At 46.9% G+C, this 20,079-nt stretch overlaps 2 protein-coding genes across 2 annotated transcripts; both read right to left on the bottom strand.

Moving 5' to 3' along the window:
- Positions 1-165: 165 nt before the first annotated feature.
- On the bottom strand, positions 166-2,486 carry LOC120947534 (probable RNA-binding protein CG14230). The gene is made up of 4 exons (XM_040362925.2): positions 2,215-2,486; positions 1,214-2,144; positions 638-1,146; positions 166-559 (listed from the first exon to the last, which is right to left on the bottom strand). Exons 1-4 carry the CDS (start codon positions 2,408-2,410, stop codon positions 333-335), a joined length of 1,863 nt encoding a protein of 620 aa, XP_040218859.2. The 5' UTR covers positions 2,411-2,486; the 3' UTR covers positions 166-332.
- A 4,867-nt stretch (positions 2,487-7,353) lies between these two features.
- On the bottom strand, positions 7,354-17,696 carry LOC120952195 (uncharacterized). Its single transcript, XM_040371393.2, has 3 exons — positions 16,919-17,696; positions 8,174-8,620; positions 7,354-8,083 (listed from the first exon to the last, which is right to left on the bottom strand). The coding sequence occupies exons 1-3, from the start codon at positions 17,135-17,137 to the stop codon at positions 7,553-7,555; spliced, it is 1,197 nt and encodes a 398-aa protein (XP_040227327.2). The 5' UTR covers positions 17,138-17,696; the 3' UTR covers positions 7,354-7,552.
- Between the last annotated feature and the right edge of the window lie 2,383 nt (positions 17,697-20,079).

Raw genomic sequence — 20,079 nt, 5'->3', positions numbered from 1 at the left:
TATCGGTTCGAATGATTCAATCGGTTGCGTTCCTGGACTGGTTTCCGTGTGTTTGTGACTGTTCAAAGCTGATATTTCTTTTCGTTTCCTTAGCCTCTGAACAAAGACGACAATGTATATGATAGAATAAAATCCATCACACCGAAAGATAACACCAAATTTGAATGCTTTTGAAATGTTATGTTTAATCTATGAATCTTCACTATCGATTCGCACTTCAATCAAATTGGTATTTTGATAACGTTCATTGCAGGGTGCTGTGCTTTTGTTGCTGTTAACTGAATGTTATGGTCATTTTTAGATAGCGAAATTAAATTACAGGAAACGATTCGCTACTTCACCTTGTTCATCTTGCCCCGCTTTACCGTACTTTTCATTTTAAGCCGCTTAAGACCTAGTTTCGATTCTTTGTGAACAAATTTACTTTCGCGTTGTCGTCGTTTTTTGTACAATTGGCGAATGTTTTGCACATCAGTCTCGGTCAATCCGACTACCGCTTCCTTGGCTGATTTTAAACTGCCGTCCGTATCAGGAACGTATCCGAGAAATTCTCGGCCAGCTGTAAAATCATAGAAAATCAAAATTATTAGTAGCATATTAAAGTGTCACAAAACTCATAAAGTCGCATACAACTTACCATCGAGACGTGAATCATTTGGAAGGAAGAAAAAGAAATCCTTCCATATTCCCTGCTTCGTGTAATATCCTGACCCAGTTTTGTGTGCTTTGTGCTTTTTCAGCTTTTCTTTTCCTTTCCCTTCCTTTTCGCCATCGGCTTTAGTTTCGTGTTTCTTCTGTTTTTTGCGACTCTGTTCATCCTCACTATCGGAAGATTCATACCGGAACTTGGCATCACTTTTCAGCGGCTTATCGTACAGCGTTTCATCTACGTGCATCTTGCTATCGCTGGTATCGTTCGCCGTTCCAAACATGGAAAGCAAACTAAAGCCCTGCGATTGACCGCGGGACGATAATGAGAAGCTATCCGACACATTGTAAAACTTTTGCTCAGAAACTTTAAAATCTTCCTCCCGCCGTTCTGCCTTTTTCCGGTCGGATGCTTTCACCGCTGGTTCGTGTGTTTCATTTTGGTCCGATTCTTTTTGCTGCGTAGGATCGAACCGTTGCATTTGCACGTTGTTTTTGCTATAAATACAAATAGTCACTAGTTAAGCATATGGCGGTAAAGAGCGCCCGTTTTACCAACACTCACCTTTCAACTCGATTTTCCGCAATGATCGGTTTGCCTACCACATTGGAAAGAATCTCCAGTTGCTTTTTTCTTTCCTTATCCTTTGCCTTCGATTGTGGCGTTTGCACTTCGGCAGGTTTACCAGCATCTTCATCAAACCGCGCATCCAAACGGAAACGATTGTCCGCCTGATAGGTGGTTTGCATTTCGTACAACTTTTGGCCCTCCTCTCCAAGCATCTGCTTGCGCAAGGTGAAATTAGCCTTGAATCCATCGTCGTCCTCATCTTCCGGCCCATCAAACAGCGACAATTTCTTCTGGCCCGGTGCGTCATCTTCATCGTCAAACGTGATCTTTTTCTTGTTGTTTGCCGTTGCACCGGCAAGAGCACTTTTGATGGCGAGCTGTTGCTGCTCGTACGCAGATTTCAAATTGTTCAGACCTTGCTTTCGTTTTTCATCTGCTATGCGAGCTTTTTCGCCAAGTTTCTTATCCTCCGTTCGTTTCTGGTGCGGCTTTGTGCGATCAATCACTTCCGTCACCTTCCCGGTAATGGGAACGATTTTCAGTTTCCCATGCTCAATGTACGTTTCTTGGTTCCATTTTTTCACAATTTCATCTTCTTGCTTTGGTGCCTGAGATCTGCGTGTGGGTGCAGTTTGCGGACTAGATGGCTTCTCTTCTTCGCTTTCCGATTCTGAGCTCTCAGAGGAGCTGCTATCATCATCCTTGCCTAGTGTGGGTAATGTGGGTAATGTAGGAAGGCTGGCTACGGGTTCTTTTGCAACTTTTTCCTCCACAGGTTTAGTGTACGGATCTAACGACGAACTATTCCTCTTCTGTGCCTCGGCCTCCTCTCTTTCACGTTTCAACTTCTCTAGGAAAGATTCCTTCGCTCTGGACACGTTCAAGTACGCTCCTTTGTATTGTTGTTGTTTAAACTCCTTGATGCCTTTAGAACGAAGATAACGAACGATTATTCAATTAGCAGCTATGGTGTACGGTTAATGAGCTTTACTTACATTGCGGCACGATATGGTCCTCCGTCTGGAGGGTCACAAAACCGAACGTATCAACCGAATCGTTCAATGGGTTTGTTTTCGTTTTAATCTCTATCGCTTCCACATTGCCATATGCACTGAATTCTTGGCTCAGCTCTTGCTCACTCGTTCCCGCAGGAATGTTGCCGATAAAAAGGCGATGCGATTTTAGAATCATTTTCGTTGCCGGCGTTTCTCCAAAACGAGGCGACTGTATTTGTTTTGAAAGCACACGTGCAGTTTGGCAATTCCTCTTCTGACAACTGCTGAGAACGAGTCAAGGTTGATATAGGTAAGATGGGACAGTGTGTTGATTATTGTTGTACTAAAAATAAAATACCAAAACTAAAATTAACTTTTGTTTGTCTGTTTTGACTTTTTTTCCTATCTTTGTTAGTTTTGTTCAAGAAATCAGTCATCAATGAGATCTATTATTGCACAAAAATCAAGTGAATATTCTCTTTCAAGGCAGCATTTCGTCAAGAGGATACGTGTACACAGTACTTCATTTTAGTACAAGCTTTGCTGCGTTCAACGTCCCGGAGAATCGCCAGGAAGGATGGGCACGCAAAATTTTTATGAATTTCTGCATGTACAATTGATCAATAGTAGAAAGTAATACAAAAAAAGTGTCTCTATGTAATTCCTATGGTTCTTAGAGAGCAAAGCTACTGGCACCTTCAGCTGCTTGAAAAAAACAGCTTGCATTTTTTACGACATCACACCTTCCCAAGTGATGTTCTGGTTGTGTTTGATCCGATCGTAAATGGAAATTGAAGCCAATTTTAGTGAATATCATAAAACTACAAGCCGACTGTTTTACAATTGTTGGGATCAGTTTCGGACACCTTTGCGGCAAACCGAGAGCACTGTAAATGGAGCAGAAATGCCTGATATGTAAGTAATTTTTATAAAACATTTCCTTGAACGAGTTTTGCTCTCAAAAAGCGAGAACCGTTGATTTAATTGTACGTATATTCTTTACCAACTCGTTAGATATTAAGGATTTTTCTTTTCATCAACAATTCTGGTTTACCTTCTCCGATGACTTTGTTGACCATGGCAAAAAGACACATTTGTTCGGGGCAGTGTGCGTGTGTGTGGTTAGTTATTTCCATTTGCCAGTGCATCGCCGTAGCTCGATTTTCCTTTGCTTTGCTTTCGTTCGGCCTGTCTCTTCAGTTTGATGAAGGTCCTTGGGTCGATTACCTGCATTCAACGCAGTACAGGCAACGTGCCCACGGTGACTTTTGCAGGCAGTAGGCAAAAAAGGATATCCATGGACACCCGGGATACCTTCGGAACCTTTTGTCGCATGGTTCATCATAGCCAAAACAATGATCAATGCACGGCCCCGCCCGACCCGGTCCTACCCGGTCCCGTCCTTCGCTGAAGTGGGTGCAGGATTGTTTGTAACGGTCGGAGATCTTTGTTTGCGATTTTACTATTTCATCGGAAAGTACTTGAAGCTCCCGGGGGCCACGATTTTTGCAGAAGGCACCCCAGCAACACTCCAGGGAGCGAATGTATTTTTTGCCCATTTGTTTTGAGGCAAATTTGTAGATGCTTCGCTGTCGGTGTTCGTTATCGGATTAGTCAGAAGTGGTAGAGGGTTGTAAAAATGTTTATCTGATGCCTCCGTTGGTGATCAACGGGTTCGTTGTCGAGGGTACAACACAACCACCAACGATCACCCGAGAAGGAATCTTCCTTTTGTGGATGTACGTAGAATAATAATAAAAAAAATCGTATAAAATTGTTCGATTAAGTGTTCAATAATAGGTTTCTATAGAGGATACACGAAGGAAAACTTCCCAAAATGAGCATACAGGCACACACCGTTCGCCTAAGGATGTTTTCTCTCATGACCGTTATTGTTCGCCGTCCGCTGCTGGTTTGTGATATATGCGACCCGAATCCCGAATCTATAGAATCTAAGAAATGTGAAATGAAAAATGAGCAGACAGACCCTACGGTTTCGGCTGCAGACCTTCTGGCCCCGGCCATGCATAATACCCCAGTTTCGATGCGATCCTTCCCAATCCCGGGGTCCTTTAGAGATCTGTTTTGTGTTGTTTTCATACTCGATCCACTCCATTTCTCGTTCATTTCAGTTTAGGATGGCTTTTGTAAAATGGGAGAAAAAATACGGGCTTCCACCACCAGCACAATAGAAAATACGCTCCGAAGTGATCCTTCAGCGTGCAGCGTGTTATTCCCTGCGTTACGGGTTGCATTCAATTCGAATGAAAGATGTTTTAAAAGTCTATTAAGCAACACAAAGCTTTCTTCGGTTCGATTGTGTTAGGAATACATGGCCGGTACGGCAAGGGATGCTTGCCATCGCTCCGTCTGTCGACTGTTGTTTGGGTAGACCTCATGGGGAGCAAACAGACACACGGAGGTGGTGTGCGTACGAGTGCAGTTCAGCAGCGTGTAAGAACTGTTTCTTCATCATAAGCCACTTTACGACCATTGATGGGTGAAGGACTTTGCTTCCTGCTGCTCATACACTTTCAATACCTCCCTCGCGTAGTGCCAGGGATGAAATTGTTACTCAAAGAAAGACAGACAGCGGGGAACACAAGAATAAGCAACACCTTAACGGCAAATATGGCATGTTTCTCACACATGAAACAATCTCCTGTCCCAATAAGCTCGCCACAAATCTTCCTTTCGCTTCGAACGACGGCGATGATGACGACGACGACGACGGACACCTCGAAATTGACAAGCGGGCGTTTAATGAAGTGACAGTCAATTATTTTTCCCGTTTTTCCTTCCCAAATAGCACACAACGAACCCAGGAACGAACCGACGTGCGACAGAGCGCAGAATTCATTTCCAAAATCCCCACCGGGACCGGGCGAACGCGGCGCGCTACCCCGTATAATATTGTTGACGCGTCGTTTCGTGGCAAAGTTTTTCCTTGCCATCACCAAATGATGTTATCTTGTGATGTATATGCTTTCTTTCCACGACGATGTTGTTCGAAGGTTTATCTGCCTGTGCCTTCTCTCCGCATACGGGTGTGCATTTCCCCAGTGAGGTATTGGTCCCCTCTTTTTTTTTGGGTAGCAGTGTAGGGATGATAATGATGTCTTCATCACATTGTGACAGCTTTGCAAGATGAAGGAAAAATCATTTTTGTCAGTAAATCCATTGTTCGTTACTGGGCACACAAAGAAAAGAAACTATTGGCACGGCATGGTCTGCGTAATTGCGTAAAGAAGAGAAGCGCAAAGTTTGTTATTCAAATTAAGATCATATTCCCGTTCCTAATGAGGTCTGCCAAACATACGGTGGGACGTTTCTAGGAATCACGATTACGGACGGACATGCGGGAGTCATAGGCAGACGACAGGAGTGTCCTTCCTACACGAAGGCTGCATTGCAGGACTAACTCCGTGTGACAATCCGTGTGTGTTACAATACGATCTCGCTATGATCGCTCTCTGCTTCAGCATTTTTTCTCCAACATCTGCTTTTTGTTTGACACGGTTTCGGCCCGATGAGGCGGTCGAGAAGGACCCGTTCACATATGCGCTCTTCAAGGGAAAACATTAACCTATTAACTGCGTACTGCGCCACATCGCATCGAAGGTTACAGGCGACCGAACCGGCATGGTGGGAACCAGCATCTCGAGAAAGAGATGGGATCCAGTGGACAAGCGGCTGCTAGTCGTGCTAGTTACGCCGCATTGATTTAATTTACGACAATATGCAGATGTTTTTTTCTTCTCGGGGTCTGCTTCTTCCATTCTGTGGGTTATCTTTTTTTCCCGCCCGTTTCTAAACTGTATGCTCATTTGGTGTTTCTTGCGGTACAAATGTTTCTTTCTGTGTATGTTTTTTTGTTATTGTTGTTCTACTCTTCCCGCAGTACGTATAGTTTCCGTTTTAGAAGGCTCGACCCGCGCGACCCTGAAATATGAAACTCTTTCCTCCTCTTCTTCTCCACACACAGGCCTAGGAACCTTTACACTCCCAGGGCCCGGAACCCCGCAATTGACTGTGGCGAGCGAGCCAAAGAATTTATGTGTGAAATCCATGATTTTCTCGTGGTTTTACAAATGTACGGTTCGTGGTGGCTTTTTCGGGTTCAAGTGGTATGCCGGAAAGTGCAGCAACAATCAACCACTCGACACAGAGTGGTTACTAATTAAAGTTTGATCACATCCACTTCACTCCACGCCGGATGCGTGTGAATGCATCTCGCTGCTCTCCCCGGGATGTTGTTTCTATGTTTCCGGTTTTAGCATTTACTCGGAATTGTTGAAAAAAAGGAATTAATTACTATCTCGACGGAGTAAATGAGTCCCGTGATGGTGCCCGTACGAGTTCATCCCAAAAACTCCCCCATCAATCGCGTGGCCTTTCGTGGTCATTGGCAGTCATCCCGTTGCATCATTATTACATCTTGCTTGTAATGTTCGCCGGACCACAACATGGTGTCCCCTAAGGCAACGAAATAAAAGCCAACCCACATAATCTATCTATCGACAAATTTCAACACAAAACCAAACGCCGGCTGGCTGCGCGTGTTGCCACGGCCAATTACATCCAACGTGCAGTGTTTCGGCTGATCGCAGGACGCATCGCAGTGCTCATCCTGCTACCTGCTGCGTCCTCCGCACCGGAAACTGGGCCAGAAGGTTGGCCCTATTTTGCCAGCCGAGTGGATGATTAGGATAGGAAATAATCGAGCGGGCTGGTGGAGAGGGTCGCATCGCAACCCATAATGACATGGTTTGTGTTGATTTTTATTGCTCTGCATGCATGGGTGAAGGTGGCGACGATGAGCGGGAGAATGAGCGGCCCTGATAACAACGGATCGATCGGATAGGAAAAAGCATTTAAAGAAGGCGGCACCAGACAACCACGGCGGCGGCGGCGGCGGCGGTGGCGCAGCTTTGTGAGTGCGTGGGCACGGTTCCGGGCCCCTGTCCTTCCTTCAAGGTCCATAATGAGGCTCACGGAGCGAAGAACGAAGAACAGTCTTCAGTGACCTTTCTATCCATAGGTTCCATCCGTACGGTTTTCGGATTCATAACCTGCAATTAAGAATCTATGCGTGCGCCTTTTCGACGTTGACCCGCCCCGGAGAAACGTAGGCCGCGGTTTAATGTTGTAACTTTTATAGAATAATTTATTTCTCATCTCATAATTATAGACTTACGCAGTAAATGGGAGGAGGAAAAAGGGATAACAAAAATAGCGCATTGAAAAGTGACTGAACTAAACCTAACAGAATGGTTTTGGTAAATGCTGCTGCTGCTGCCTCCACCCATCGGCGCACCGATGCGGCTCCCTTTGGCAGCTAATGATGCTGCACCACCTTGGCCAGATCGAACACGGTTTCGTAGTCGTCGTCAAACTTGGTCTTTACCACCAGGTTGACCGGCCGCGGTACGGCAAGCGGCACGGGCAGCGCTTCCGGCATCACTGAATGATGCACAATCAGGGCACGGAGCGAGCTGAACTCCTTCTGGAAGCCTTTGATCTTGTATCCTTCCGTGGGCGTGCGTACGATGAGGTAGTGTGCAATCCGCGGTCCCGATCCTGGCGGGACGCGCAGCGATAACGCGTAACAGTCGGGCTGGGTTGTGCTTTTGCGCACCAGGAAGCTGCCGGGCAGTTTGTCCGCCAGCAGCTGCAGGGACAGGCTTCGGGGCAGGTTTTCGTGGTACCAGCATTCATCCAGCAGCCGGCGATACTCCCGCTCCTGCTCAAGATCGCTCTGGATTGTGCCGGTAACGGTCGCTGTCTGTTCCCGGTGTAGCACGAGCGTACTGTCTTCCTTCTCGTTCGAGACAGCGGACTGCAGCATGTTGATGGCGATCTTTTTGATCTGAAGGAAGGAAGGGGAAGAAGATCACAAATTAGTTCCAACAAGATCTTCCAGTGAGAGCTACTCGTGATCGTGTCGTGATCTACTTACAAAGGCAGGCTTTTCGACGCACTTGGCCAGGTTGACATCGTACTCAAGATCACGGTGCTGCTTCTCTAGCAGTGTCTTGATCTCGCGATAGTCGGCAGCATTCGGCGAACGGAGTGCGGCCGGCATTCGATGACTTCTCGGGTGGTGGTGGTGCTGCTGGTGGTCCTTGCACGACTGCGGGCTGGCATGAATGGAGTTGCGTTTCAGGATGCGCTTGATGCACTTGTAGATTCGCGTTTTGCAGTTGATCTTTCGCTTGCTGTCGATCGCGAACTTTCCGCTCAGCAGCTTAAAGTTGGACGAAGGCGACGAAGGCTGGACGGTAACGTGTGCAGAAGGCGATTTGGCCGGAACGGACTCGGGCAGGGCAGACTTTCCCGACAGGCCGCCAACGATGAGCATGAAATTGCTACGAGGTCGTTTCTGGTCCGATGTCGTTGTGTTAACCTGGTGAGAAAAGGTAAAATCGGAGTTTTGCAGGATTAGCAACTTTGGAGTGATGTTTGGGCGATTTTTGGGAATGTTTGTCAAACTGATCAACACACTATTAGATGTATTGGAGGATAAGATAAAAGGCAAAAGAACGGAACCACCCCAAAGACTGGAAAAAGGGTGTTCTGATTGACAAATCTTTTGACTTGAAAGGGATCTTGTCTTTACTGAAACTGTCACAACATCTTCCAAAGAAGGGCAATGCCTCTCCGCTCCGATCGAGGGAATAGGGAAAAGGGCGTCAATATAGCTGGAAACCATTGGAAAGGCAATGTTTTCGCAATTCTAGAGGAATCGGAGGGAGGGAGAAGAAAAAAAGGAAACATCCTCATCGTGTTCTGTTGCCGGATGCATTTACCCTGCGAAGGCTACGATGCTCGACCCATGGCGCACTGAATTTATTGTTGTTTGCTTACTTTTTCCGGGCACTTTTCGAAACCGGATCTAATTTTTGAAGTGTGTCCTCCGAAATTGAATCATTTGCAGACGAAAGACACTCGCACAAAGGCGAGCGTTTGTGTATTACAGCAGCAAACGCATAAGGGGTAGCTGAAGGGAAGCATCTAGGCTAGAAGAAACGGGACATTCTGAGGGGCGTACATTGGATTGCTGGGGATGTGCCGTCGGTCGTAGCATGATTTGAACATGAGCATAAGAACCGAGTAAGCAGGAAAAGGAGCACGAAGGGGGAAAAAACAACACTCAAGACAATCAACCACGATCGGCAGCATTCTTCGGCATGTGAAAGTATGAATGTGCACCAAAGGGGGAAAAGAACCACAGCCACAAGTGAGGGAAGAGAGAAATTCCTCGTCCCCGACGTTGTTTGTCGCCGTTGTCGCTGGTACGTGAAATGCATATCGAACGATATTTGATGACGGTGTGGCGTCTTGTTCGCGGTAGGCCCGGCTGTTTGTTCAACTAAAATGGGTAGGGGCCCAGCTGTGTGCGTGCGTGCGTGTGGTGGACGCGGTAAATAAATAACAATATTCCGGACGATACTTCTGACGGGTTGGAAAATTGAGAAGCGCACCCGCGCGAAGGAGGAAACGTCTTTAACAATTGAACCAAACAACAAAAAAAAGAGGATAGAAAACGGTCCTAGCGGAAGGTGTGGATGGGAGACATTCGCGCGCGCATTGTATTACCGGGGCTGCGGCCGTGGCATCAAAAGAGAAAATCGAACCACAAACCCCCCTCCGAATCGTATCAAATTCACAACATTCATTCAACGTCCTTTTGCCAAATGGAGGGCACAGCATGGAGAGAAATTCGTCCCGAAATTCGTATCGTATCGAATCGATTCCAACATGCGTACGATAATTGAAGAAGAATGGTCCTTTTTCCCTCCACGGTCCCTTGGCAGATCGTTTGCTTCCGCCGGTCGTCGCCTACTGCGAATCTTTCAAGTGGGCTCTTCATTGTTCCGCGAGGCACAGCTGTGGTCCTAGAGCTGCTGCACTAATGGAAATGCTGCTGCTGCTGCTGGAACCCTTCTCAAGTGAGGTCCCCCTAGAAACGGGCAGGCACTCTAGATCGTCTCGCGTTGCTTCGTCGTTATTTGAACGATTTTCAAATCGTATCCCATCATCCGCTCTGCCCTTGCTCTGTTCCCTAAACGAGCCCGTCGCTCCAGGTACATACTGTGGTCGGGTTCGAGACAATGGAAAAGGGGATATTTCACCAAAATAACATTCAAACACGGCAGGCAACCACCAGCAGCAGCAGCAACAGAGGGAAGTAAGCAGCTAATAATGACCCCGGATAAAATGTTATTCTTAAATTAAATGCATCATGGTTGGGTCGGTCTGGTCGGTCTGTCGGTCGGTCGGGAAGTGCGGTATGTTTGGCCACGAGTTAATCGAATGGCTAATACAATTAAGTACTGTTTTCAAAACATTTCCTCCCTCTGCCATCCCGGTTTCTGCGCACTAGCACGCTGGTATTTTTATTTCTGTTTTGCATTTGTTGTTTTTTCGCTCGGCTGGCGAGGGGCGTGGTGGCAGTGTTTCCTTGTTGTTTCCTTCCTCCCATCCTCCTCCAGCGAGCATAGTCGTCATCATCGGGGAAAGTGGCCGTTTTTCCCGAGAGGAACGACAGGCTTGTGCTGACAGGCTTGTGAGTGACTGTACGTCAGCAACAGCGCCAGAGCGTCAGCATTTTTCCGTCAGCAGTAGTAGCTGGTAGGCTGGGTTTAATTTGGCGTACGCCATGGACAGATTTTTCGTCAAGTCACCGCACCATCATCAACTCTCGGTCGGTTTTAAGGCTTCGGGGAGAGTCCGTCAGAGTGTTGCGGATGCCCACCGACGCAAAGACGCAAGAGACAAATTGTATCCAATATGCGTTGGCAAACGGGGCACTACGAGCACCACCCGCATCGTGCATATTTGATGGCGAGCATCTCTCCCGGCTGTACGACTGCCACGTGGCGATGTGATTTCACGTCCCGGAATTGGGCGGTTCCCCAGAGAAATAGACTTCAAATTACATTCTCGTTCGAATCCCGGTCACTACCATGGTGGTGAATTAGTACGGTTTCGCCAGCACTCCCCGAGCGTGGAAATATGCCAATTCTCGGGGTTGCCACTCTGTATGTGTTACCAAGGGTTACCGAAGGTGCGAGGGCGCGCGATGCACATTGATTCAAGTGTGCCATGCATGCGGCGATTGCATTATTTGTTTATCGTTCGTTCCAATCGCCTCCAGAAGTGGGCTGGGGAGACTAATCGGACAAGATTGTAATGTGCTTCCTGCTTTCGGTAGATTGGTTTTCAGCTACTAGCCGATCGTCGGCTCTGTTTACATTCGTATGATGCGTGGTGGGGGTGAACACTGCTTCCCTTTGATGATCACACGACTCGAGAGGGCGTCGAAGATGTTACAGACACACAAAAAACAACACCGAAAAGCTGTCAAACGTCTTTGAGTGGCACTAGGTCGGTGGAGGGGGGGGGGGGGGGTCGAAAGGAATCTGAAGCTAACCTCGTTTCCCGCTTAACTGTGGAAGTGTTTTTTTGTCTTCGATTGTCGATTGAACTGTTTTAAAAATAGTTCACGATCACGCCCGTACTTCAATGAGAAGATTGGTTTCGAACCAGCGAGGCCGCGAGTATGCGCTTTTTAAGAAAACGATCGTAATATTTCATCCACACACAACACACGCATGGATTGGTCGGTGGGGTGCGCGTTAAAACATTTGTTCCAATTTAAATGCGCTCGATTGGCACTGACTCTCTCTCTCTCTCAGGGCTGCACTGGCCGCTGCAGCATGTTTTTGCTTTATCGCATCTTGCTGGCATTCGACTGGCCGCCCTGGCAGTCAATTAAAAAAAAACGAGCGATGCCCATCAAGATGCCACGAGATCAGAATATGGTTGGTTGGTTTCTTCCTTCTTTTTTGCTTCCAAGAAACATCTTCCAATGTCTTGCCAAGCCAAGTGTGTAAGATGTTAAGTGGTTATCTTAATTCCTTCACCATAAATTCATACGCCTCGCCCCGGTTTCTAATCGCGCAGAACAAACGCCACGACTGAGTCGTCGGGGCGGCGGCAGAGACGCGTAGCCGTGTCTCTGTGGCGTGTCGTTCTGTGGAGAATGTGGAGCATGCCGGGCTCGCGCGCTCCGCTAGATTGGCCTCTTAAACCAAATCGAATAATTTATTGCATCGTGAAGATAAACAATTTCTTTTCGACACCCCTGCGATGTCATCGGAAATGCTCGCCCGCTCGCTCGCGCCTTTAAGCCATTCCACGGGGCGGTTTTAAAAGCATGTGCAGCGGGTAGTGCGTTCAGAAGATGCACCACTTCCAAAACGGACCTAGAAAAAATGTCTACTAAAAGTCTACGATAAGTCGCGCAGCGCTTTGGTAGGATTGATTGAGGACGGAGGAGCTGCCCATATTGGTGTGTAAAAAGAAAGTGTCAACGGACAAGTTGAGCTATAAATTAGCTCCCAAAAAACATTATCACTCCGTGGTAAAACAAGCCAACGATAGGGAATAGTAGGAGGAGGTGCAGGAAAAAAAAATCCCAACCCCGAGGTGACAACCGCAATCGAGCCAGATACTGGCGCGTGAGGTTTGTCCGTTTTCGGATTCCATTTGAAGTTTTCGGGCAGGGTCGTAAAATATATCCCGGCTAGAAAACGCATGAAACGTCGTTTGATGATGCGATGTGTCCTTAACGGAAGGGATGGATCGACCGAAGGGTAGCGGTGGTGGACGTTCCTTCCCTCTTGTCGTAGCCCTTCGTTGCTCATCCCACATCCCTCACAAAGATCTAATCAACTTGTTCCTTCGATCCTTCTCACAACATCCCAAACGAAGGCCATGCCGTAGATAGCGCGGAGTGTCGGAGTGATGGTGAATGTTATCTAAGAATTTTAATTATGCGAAGTCGTAAACTGTCACCTACGACGTAACCAATAGAACAATTTGTCAGACATCACACACACGCACGCCTAGTCGCACACCCAAGACTGCACCAGGCACTGTGCTGTGTTGGCCGTCGAACGCATACGAAGCGCATCAACGCGCTTATCTGAGTTACGGTTCAATAGGGGTATGAGTCAAACACAGATACCACAGAACAATTTGATAGTGCGAAGGTAGGTGTGTTGAGCGTGGTCGTACGGTGGATTGGGACTGTTTGATTTTACAGATGGGTTAGCGATGATAGCGTCCTGTGGGATGACTGTTAACACACCCAGGGGCCTGTTGCGGGAAGGCCTGTGCTTGGGACCTATTCCTAGCTTTTATGCTCTACCCTAACCTTAGCGAGCTGACTAAGCATTCTTTTCCTGCGATGAGGCTTTGTAAATCCCTTTCGAATCAAAATTGGGCATCGAAAAGAAATTGGCATCCCCGAATTGGGAACTCCCGATTCTGAGTTTAATTCCAGCCGTACCATCCTTCCCTCCAGGATTCCACGACGATGGAGATCCACTCTAAAGCCTCTAAAAAGGACACCTCATCGAATTTGGGAAAAAGGACGATCGTTAAATTTTATGGATTATTTCACCATTACACTTTCCTTCATTTTGCTTTCTCCCCTTCCCCCCACACTATTAGCTCCTATAGCCTCACTATGTACCTGTTTCGCCGGGTCCGGTCATAAAATCAAAGTCCCAAAACCTGCGCATCCCGTCCTCCCAATCGCCTGTGTGTCGGAAAATGACAATAGCTTTAAAATTGAAATCGAAAACCCGATCGAACGGAAAGAACGGCGGTTGTTGAGCTGATTTGAAGCAGGGGGGGACTTCGAGTTTTTACGACAATGCGCTGTATAGGCCATAAATTATACGTAAAGAATTCGTTACGCTAATCGACGTACCATTGGGCGGACATTTTTATTCCACCTTGCTGTGCGCTGCTCTGGAGGAAGAGCGAGCGACTGTCCAGCGGATTAGGCATTTACACGAAGCGACATCGAAACGCTTTTTCCCAGAGGTGGCAAAGGATGGGAAGAAATTGTGACTTTTCCATTGTTACACCGTTCCGTCCTGGGCGCGCTATTGTGTGGACACTGGACATTTTTGTGGGCACAGGTTTAGGACACATCCAAAGGGGCAACCGCTGTACCACACGTCAGCTAACGTTAAGAGGCGACGAAAATGGAAGACTTCATCAGCTTTCCGTAACCAAGGTGTAGAAGGGCTATGTACATGGTTGTACCATGTAAATTGAGCTTCTTCTATTACGTTGCCTAGGAGCGTCGCTGTCGTCGTCGTCGTCGTCGTCGTCCCGTAAGTCTAGCATAAGATGTCGAACCCTTCACCTGGGACTTCTTCGGGCGGTGGTGTGTACGGTGTATGTAAAGCTTTACGTAATGTACAGACCGAGCATAAGTCCCTGCTCCGACTTCCATCGACTGCTTTGCCCCTTTGCTTGTGCGTCTATTTCGAAAAATGACAAGAAGAACGACCACAACACCATGTGCACACCATGTGTGTGTGTCTGTGTGAAAGTCAATTTCCTTCCCGTGTGTACGCGTGGTGCATGTAAGGAGAAGGAGTCATGGCATGGTGAAGCGTTAAATTTTTCCATTAAATTAAATTAGAAAAATATTGTCACACCAAAACACGCACCGCACCGTGTGGTGACTGGAAGACTGGAAGGCTCTGGCAGGCGGGAGAGTACAGGGTCGGGCAGTCGGGCAGTGGCCATAGCGACAGCGAGACATTCATTTCTCCCGGAAGGCTTCCAAGAACGCCAACGTCAAGGAATGTCAAGGGAAACGGCTACGTGGCAGTATGTACAGCCAGCCAGCCAGCCAGCAACATGCGATGGTCCTTTTGCACCGCACCGCACCGCCCAACCACCGATGGACCTTCATTCCAATTCATCTGGCGTACAAATTTGTTTATTGATGCGTGATTTTATCCACATCGAGTTTATTGCTTAACCCGCGTGAGGTGGCGCTGTCTTGGCGCGCAGACACGCACACACAGCGCACCGAGAAACGCACACGATTCTTGATCGATTGAAATTGATTCAATTAACCTGCCCAGACGTTGGCTTTTTGGCATCGTTTATGATCGGCTCTTGAGCGGGGGGATTGAGTTTTATTGGACGCATCGAATTAAATTCCCATTCGGACACACGACCCTCTGAGGACGGAAGACGGAGGGGGTGAAATCAATGAATCGATGTTGTACCTCCCAAACCCCAAACCAACCTCAGCTCTATCTATCGTTTCATCCTTTCTTCCGCAAATCGGTACGATGATTTGACACTTTTGCTTTCCCTGAGCTGAGTTTCCCTTTTTTCTCGGGAAGCTCATCACAAAAGCCATTTCTTAGCAAACAAACGAGGAAGAAGCAAAACCGATTCCCTTCAAAAAATGATAAATCACATCTAGTGGCGATAGAACGGAGGGAGGGGAAAAAGGGTGTCAGAGGACGAGGACGAAGCATCTTCTTTTCAGGGAACGGCGGGCTGAGTAACCAATTCGTAGAATAAATAAACATCAAACGAATCTCTCGTTGTCCTCTCCCTCAGAGCGGCAGATCCTTCTGTGGGCTTGACGCGGGGTTGAAGATGGAAAAGCAAGCAGCATGGGAAAATGGGAAGCCATCCAAAAATGATGATGCTCATTTTTAATGACTGGCAATCTGGTTTCACGGGGTGGCTTCACGACGCCTATATTTGGCTTGTTTGCCTCTCTGTTGTGCCAGCGCGAAATGGGTAAATGAAAATCCCTTTTGGACGAGTCGATGGGCAACCTGCCTCCCTCCGTCTTGACTCAGACAAATGATCTTTGGTTGGTGGCGCAGTCGGCGGGGAGCGCACAGTTGGCATAATCCTTTTACACCATAACAAGCGCAGAAACAAAATGCTTCAATCGATACAAAGTACTGCATTTTGGCGAGTTTCGAAGAGCAAAGGCATTTGATTAGAAAGGACAGACAAACAACAGCTTCTATCGATCGATTGGGAAAACTTTCCTCCAAAATTGGGAACGAAGGACGAGCGATGACGGTGGAGAGTGTCGAGAGTGATTGGAATTCATCCATCATCGGACAAAAGTTGCTGAGTGCATTGCAGGGCGAAAAGTGCGGATGGATAGTCAGCAGCAGCAATTTGCACCATTTGCAACTGTGAGTGTCTGTTGGCTCAATCGAAAGAAAAGTTTCTCTATTCGCATTAATTATTTGGGCCGATTTTGGCCCCAAAAATTCAATTACACCTTCGTCCTGTGGTGGAAGAAAAAAACTTCTTTTTAGAAGACGCTTTCCTTTCTGTGGTACCACTTTATGCCTTAGTATTAAGAGCGTTAGCAGCTGGCGGTGGTGATGAAAGCACCATATCGTCCCTTTTTGAACCAACTTCCACCCAACAACGTATTCCTTTGGCTGAGGTAAGTGTGTGGTGGTAAGGCAAGTGGTATGCTTGGCGTATAATTATGAATTTTTAATTTACAACACACGGTGTGCCGCACACGCTTCTCCGGGAGAGCTTCAGATGATGTTAATCTTGTACCATGTCCAAAGCATGCGAAGAAGCTGCCTCTTGGCTTGGGTCCGCACTGCACCTCAAGTGTGTATTACGGAGCAATTCAAAAAAAAAAAATCTGAAACCAACAACACACTTTAGTGTTAGAAGGACAGAATAAACACGGTGCGGCGGCACCGGCCTGAGGAGGTGTCCTGGGAGCAATGAAATAAAAGGTGAATTCTGCTAGAAATAACAATGCGCGAGGGGGGCGGTGGAAAGGGAAAAGGAAAGCGAAGGTCTAAGAAAAGCTTCTTACATTTTTCATTGCGGTTCCATTCAGCTGATTGTGCAGTCGCTGCTGTTGCTGCTGGTGTCTCGTTGGCGTTGTCGTCGGTGTTGTCGTTGCGGAATGGTGTACAGATTTTCCGACGAGCTTTCCCTTGGCCGGGCTGCTGCTTTCACTCTCCGGCTCGTCGCCGCACGCACCGCTGGCATTATTCAATCGCTTATACCGTAGTGCTCCGAAGCGCAACATGCTTGTAGATTGGGCTTTGTTAAGAAATGGACAAAAATCTCAACAAAAAAACACACACATACACGTAATGCAATGCCAATTTCAATAATTCCGCACTGAAAGGACTCTCGCAAAGGACACTATATTTTCTCGCGCACACAGCCACCACACTTTATTCCACTTTATTTCTGTTTACACACGAGTGCACATTTACGCCACAAGTATCACAGGTAATTATGTGCCATTTAGTTGTTTTTAAATCTCCACTTTCTCGAATTTCAAGGATGAAAAGCCGTTGGAAGTAGTATTTATTCCCTTGCACAGTTACGTTTTATCAACATTCACATTCGCACTGTTTCTGCCTGGCACTGTTTTTTTTTAATTATTCTTTCCCTTTGCCACAATTTCACTTTGCCCGACGATCGGGCGCGTAACGTTCGTTTGTGGTGGGTTTCGCTCTCTCCTCGCGAGACAGCCACGTGAAACGAACGACGAACGCGTGTCCTTAAAATCCCGACGCGCAAGCAACTTTCCGTCCGTACGCAACGAGCAACAAATGCGGAATGCTTTGCGTTGGCCGACCTGGAACCGAGCTAGACGCATCGCGCGCGCCTCAGAAGCAACACATGCACGCGTTCGTCGTGTCGGTTCGGCCGGCATGACAGCCCGCGTATACAGTGCGTGAAAGAGAAACAGCGACACTGTTACTTTATTCTGGTTTCGTTCGCATGATGAAGGACGCATAAGAAACTACATTATTGGTAAGATTTGGAATGCATTTTGGAACTGCTTAAAATATTAATTTCACGTAATTTCCTTCTAGTACCTGAACAAGTAAGGGTCTTACCAGTACTTCAAAAATAGAAGATACAGGCGGTCCCCTAGATACACGGTTAATGGGGACCAAAAACGGCCAAAAAATACCGCGTAAGTCGAATCTCGTAATTTTCAGTCAAAATATCACAAATTTGCGTGTAATTTTGCAAGTAAGGGGTGGTTTTAGCCACTAAATTAATTATTTGATATGTTTCTAATGAATGGAACAGTTTTAAACCTATTTAAATGGTATTTCACATTCGACCAATATGGAAATTATTTGGTATTTTACAATGGATGTGTCAAATCAGTACAATTTGCTCAAAGAACTGTCAAATTTGGAAAGCCACGTATCATCGAATCCGCGTATAAGAGGTACCGTGTATCTCGGGGACCGCCTGTATTGCAAACTAAGTTACTGTAATCTTAAAACATTTCATCAGCATTTTATGGAGGTTTTTTTTTTTGGCACACACTGCCGTAAATGCGTTGGTCGGTCGGTGGTTCTTATGGGCCGATGGGTCGGTAAGAACATAAATACGCATGAAACGGAATCCTACTGGAACGATCCGTTCCAGCAGGGAAGGAGGAGAGCAGGAAAGCAAGGGCTGCCGCTGGTGGTTGATTTTATGCTGCGTACGACCTTCCTTGCTCGATGCGAAGGCAACATAAAAGCGAGCGGTGGTAAAGAATCGAAAGAATCCCAAGCGGCGGGACTGCCGAACCCCAGTAACCGAAAGAATGAAAACCCGTACAAAGTGTGTGTGTGTGTGTGTATGTAGAGGGAAAGCTGAGCAGTAAAAAAAAGAAACAAAACGAAATGAAAGAATAGCATGGAGAGAGTTAGTACATCGCTTTCAAGGGGGTGGAGAGGCGTTAGTATCATGTTGGAGTAGAAGGAGTAGGAGGAGGAGGTGGTGTGGTGTAGTAGCCATAACTTTGCGGAACAGTGTCACATTTCGTTTGCATCGATGCGTCTTTGCATAATGAAATTCACGTTCCAGTAAATCATCCCACAGTGTGTCCGTATCGATGGGAATTGAAATTGTTAAAATGGATTAAAAGTTTAAATGTGCGGGTCATGTGGTGCGAGTGTCTTCTAAAAAGAGGCAACAACACAAAACATACTAATGTTAGTGCGTTTCGAGCAATGCCTTCGAAGAATAAGGACCGTAAAGATTAAAAACGTAAACCTTCAAACATGATTTCTTTAAAAACTGGTTCGTCCCCTTCACGGTAGCTGTATTTCTTCAAAGTGTCCTAATGGGTAGAGTGTAAAAAAGGCACCTCGCTTCGGCATTATTGCCTACGGTGGACTACCACCACCACCATATTATCTGTGTGAAGCCTACCCTTCACTGCACACGTGCACAAAGATAAGAAAATATCAACCAAACCGATAGCAGGACGGGCCGTCATCTCGGTACCGATAACAGGATTTTTCAGCGTCGCCTTAAAAGGATGCGTGTGTTTCTGTGTACCCTTTTTATCATTCCCTTCCCTGCCAGAAGAGCCCACCACCTCGGAGGAAAAGTGCTAAGGTGAGTAATCATTTTATGTTTATTGTTTATCTTTCGATTCCTGTTTAACTTTGTGTGCATCTCGTTTTTCCCCTGTTCCCCTACAGGTTTTGGTGTAGTCACACTCTCCCTCATATTGCTTGCGTAAGGGTCCTTTCTATACTCCTCGCGGCAATAAAAAACAGCGTCCTCGTGCCAAATACCGTACAACACACCGGCGGGCACCGAACCAGCGGCGGCCAATGTAATGTTTTCTTTTATGCTTAGTGATAAATTTTATTACACACCAAACAAACGGGTGGCTCAAACAGAAGGAAAAAAGGGAAAACTCTCACAGATAGAGCCACGACCGTATGCTGGCGCGTTGGGCGGTATTGTAATCCGGGTGGATGTACAGGTTGGATGGATTTAAAAGAAAGAAAAACACGATCTCTTGCAGCTTCTGACTCGTCACTTTGGCCCAGCATAGTTTGCTTCCGCCACCGCCGTATCAGCATCGCGCTCGTCCGTGCCATTATCAAAACAAAGCATTATGATTTTCTTCCTTCCCCTGCGCAAAGGAAGGACGGTTGGCCGACTTCCGTAAAAGCGGCTTGGGGAGGGTTGGATGGTAGGAAGCAAACACAC

Source organism: Anopheles coluzzii, chromosome 2 (assembly GCF_943734685.1).
Source record: "Anopheles coluzzii chromosome 2, AcolN3, whole genome shotgun sequence".
In the NCBI taxonomy this organism is placed as follows: Eukaryota; Metazoa; Arthropoda; class Insecta; order Diptera; family Culicidae; genus Anopheles; species Anopheles coluzzii.
This window is presented reverse-complemented; position numbering and strand designations above follow the sequence as displayed.

What these genes read in the sequence shown, in the direction of transcription:
- LOC120947534 (XM_040362925.2), bottom strand. Translation starts at nt 2,410, where the DNA reads ATGATTCTAAAATCGCATCGCCTTTTTATCGGCAACATTCCTGCGGGA. An exon ending in GGACCATATCGTGCCGCAAT is followed by an intron (nt 2,145 to 2,214) that starts GTAAGTAAAGCT and finishes TTCGTTCTAAAG; the next exon opens with GCATCAAGGAGTTTAAACAA. An exon ending in AAATGATTCACGTCTCGATG is followed by an intron (nt 560 to 637) that starts GTAAGTTGTATG and finishes ATGATTTTACAG; the next exon opens with CTGGCCGAGAATTTCTCGGA.
- LOC120952195 (XM_040371393.2), bottom strand. Translation starts at nt 17,137, where the DNA reads ATGTTGCGCTTCGGAGCACTACGGTATAAGCGATTGAATAATGCCAGC. An exon ending in ATGGAACCGCAATGAAAAAT is followed by an intron (nt 8,621 to 16,918) that starts GTAAGAAGCTTT and finishes TTTTCTCACCAG; the next exon opens with GTTAACACAACGACATCGGA. An exon ending in GCGTCGAAAAGCCTGCCTTT is followed by an intron (nt 8,084 to 8,173) that starts GTAAGTAGATCA and finishes TCCTTCCTTCAG; the next exon opens with ATCAAAAAGATCGCCATCAA.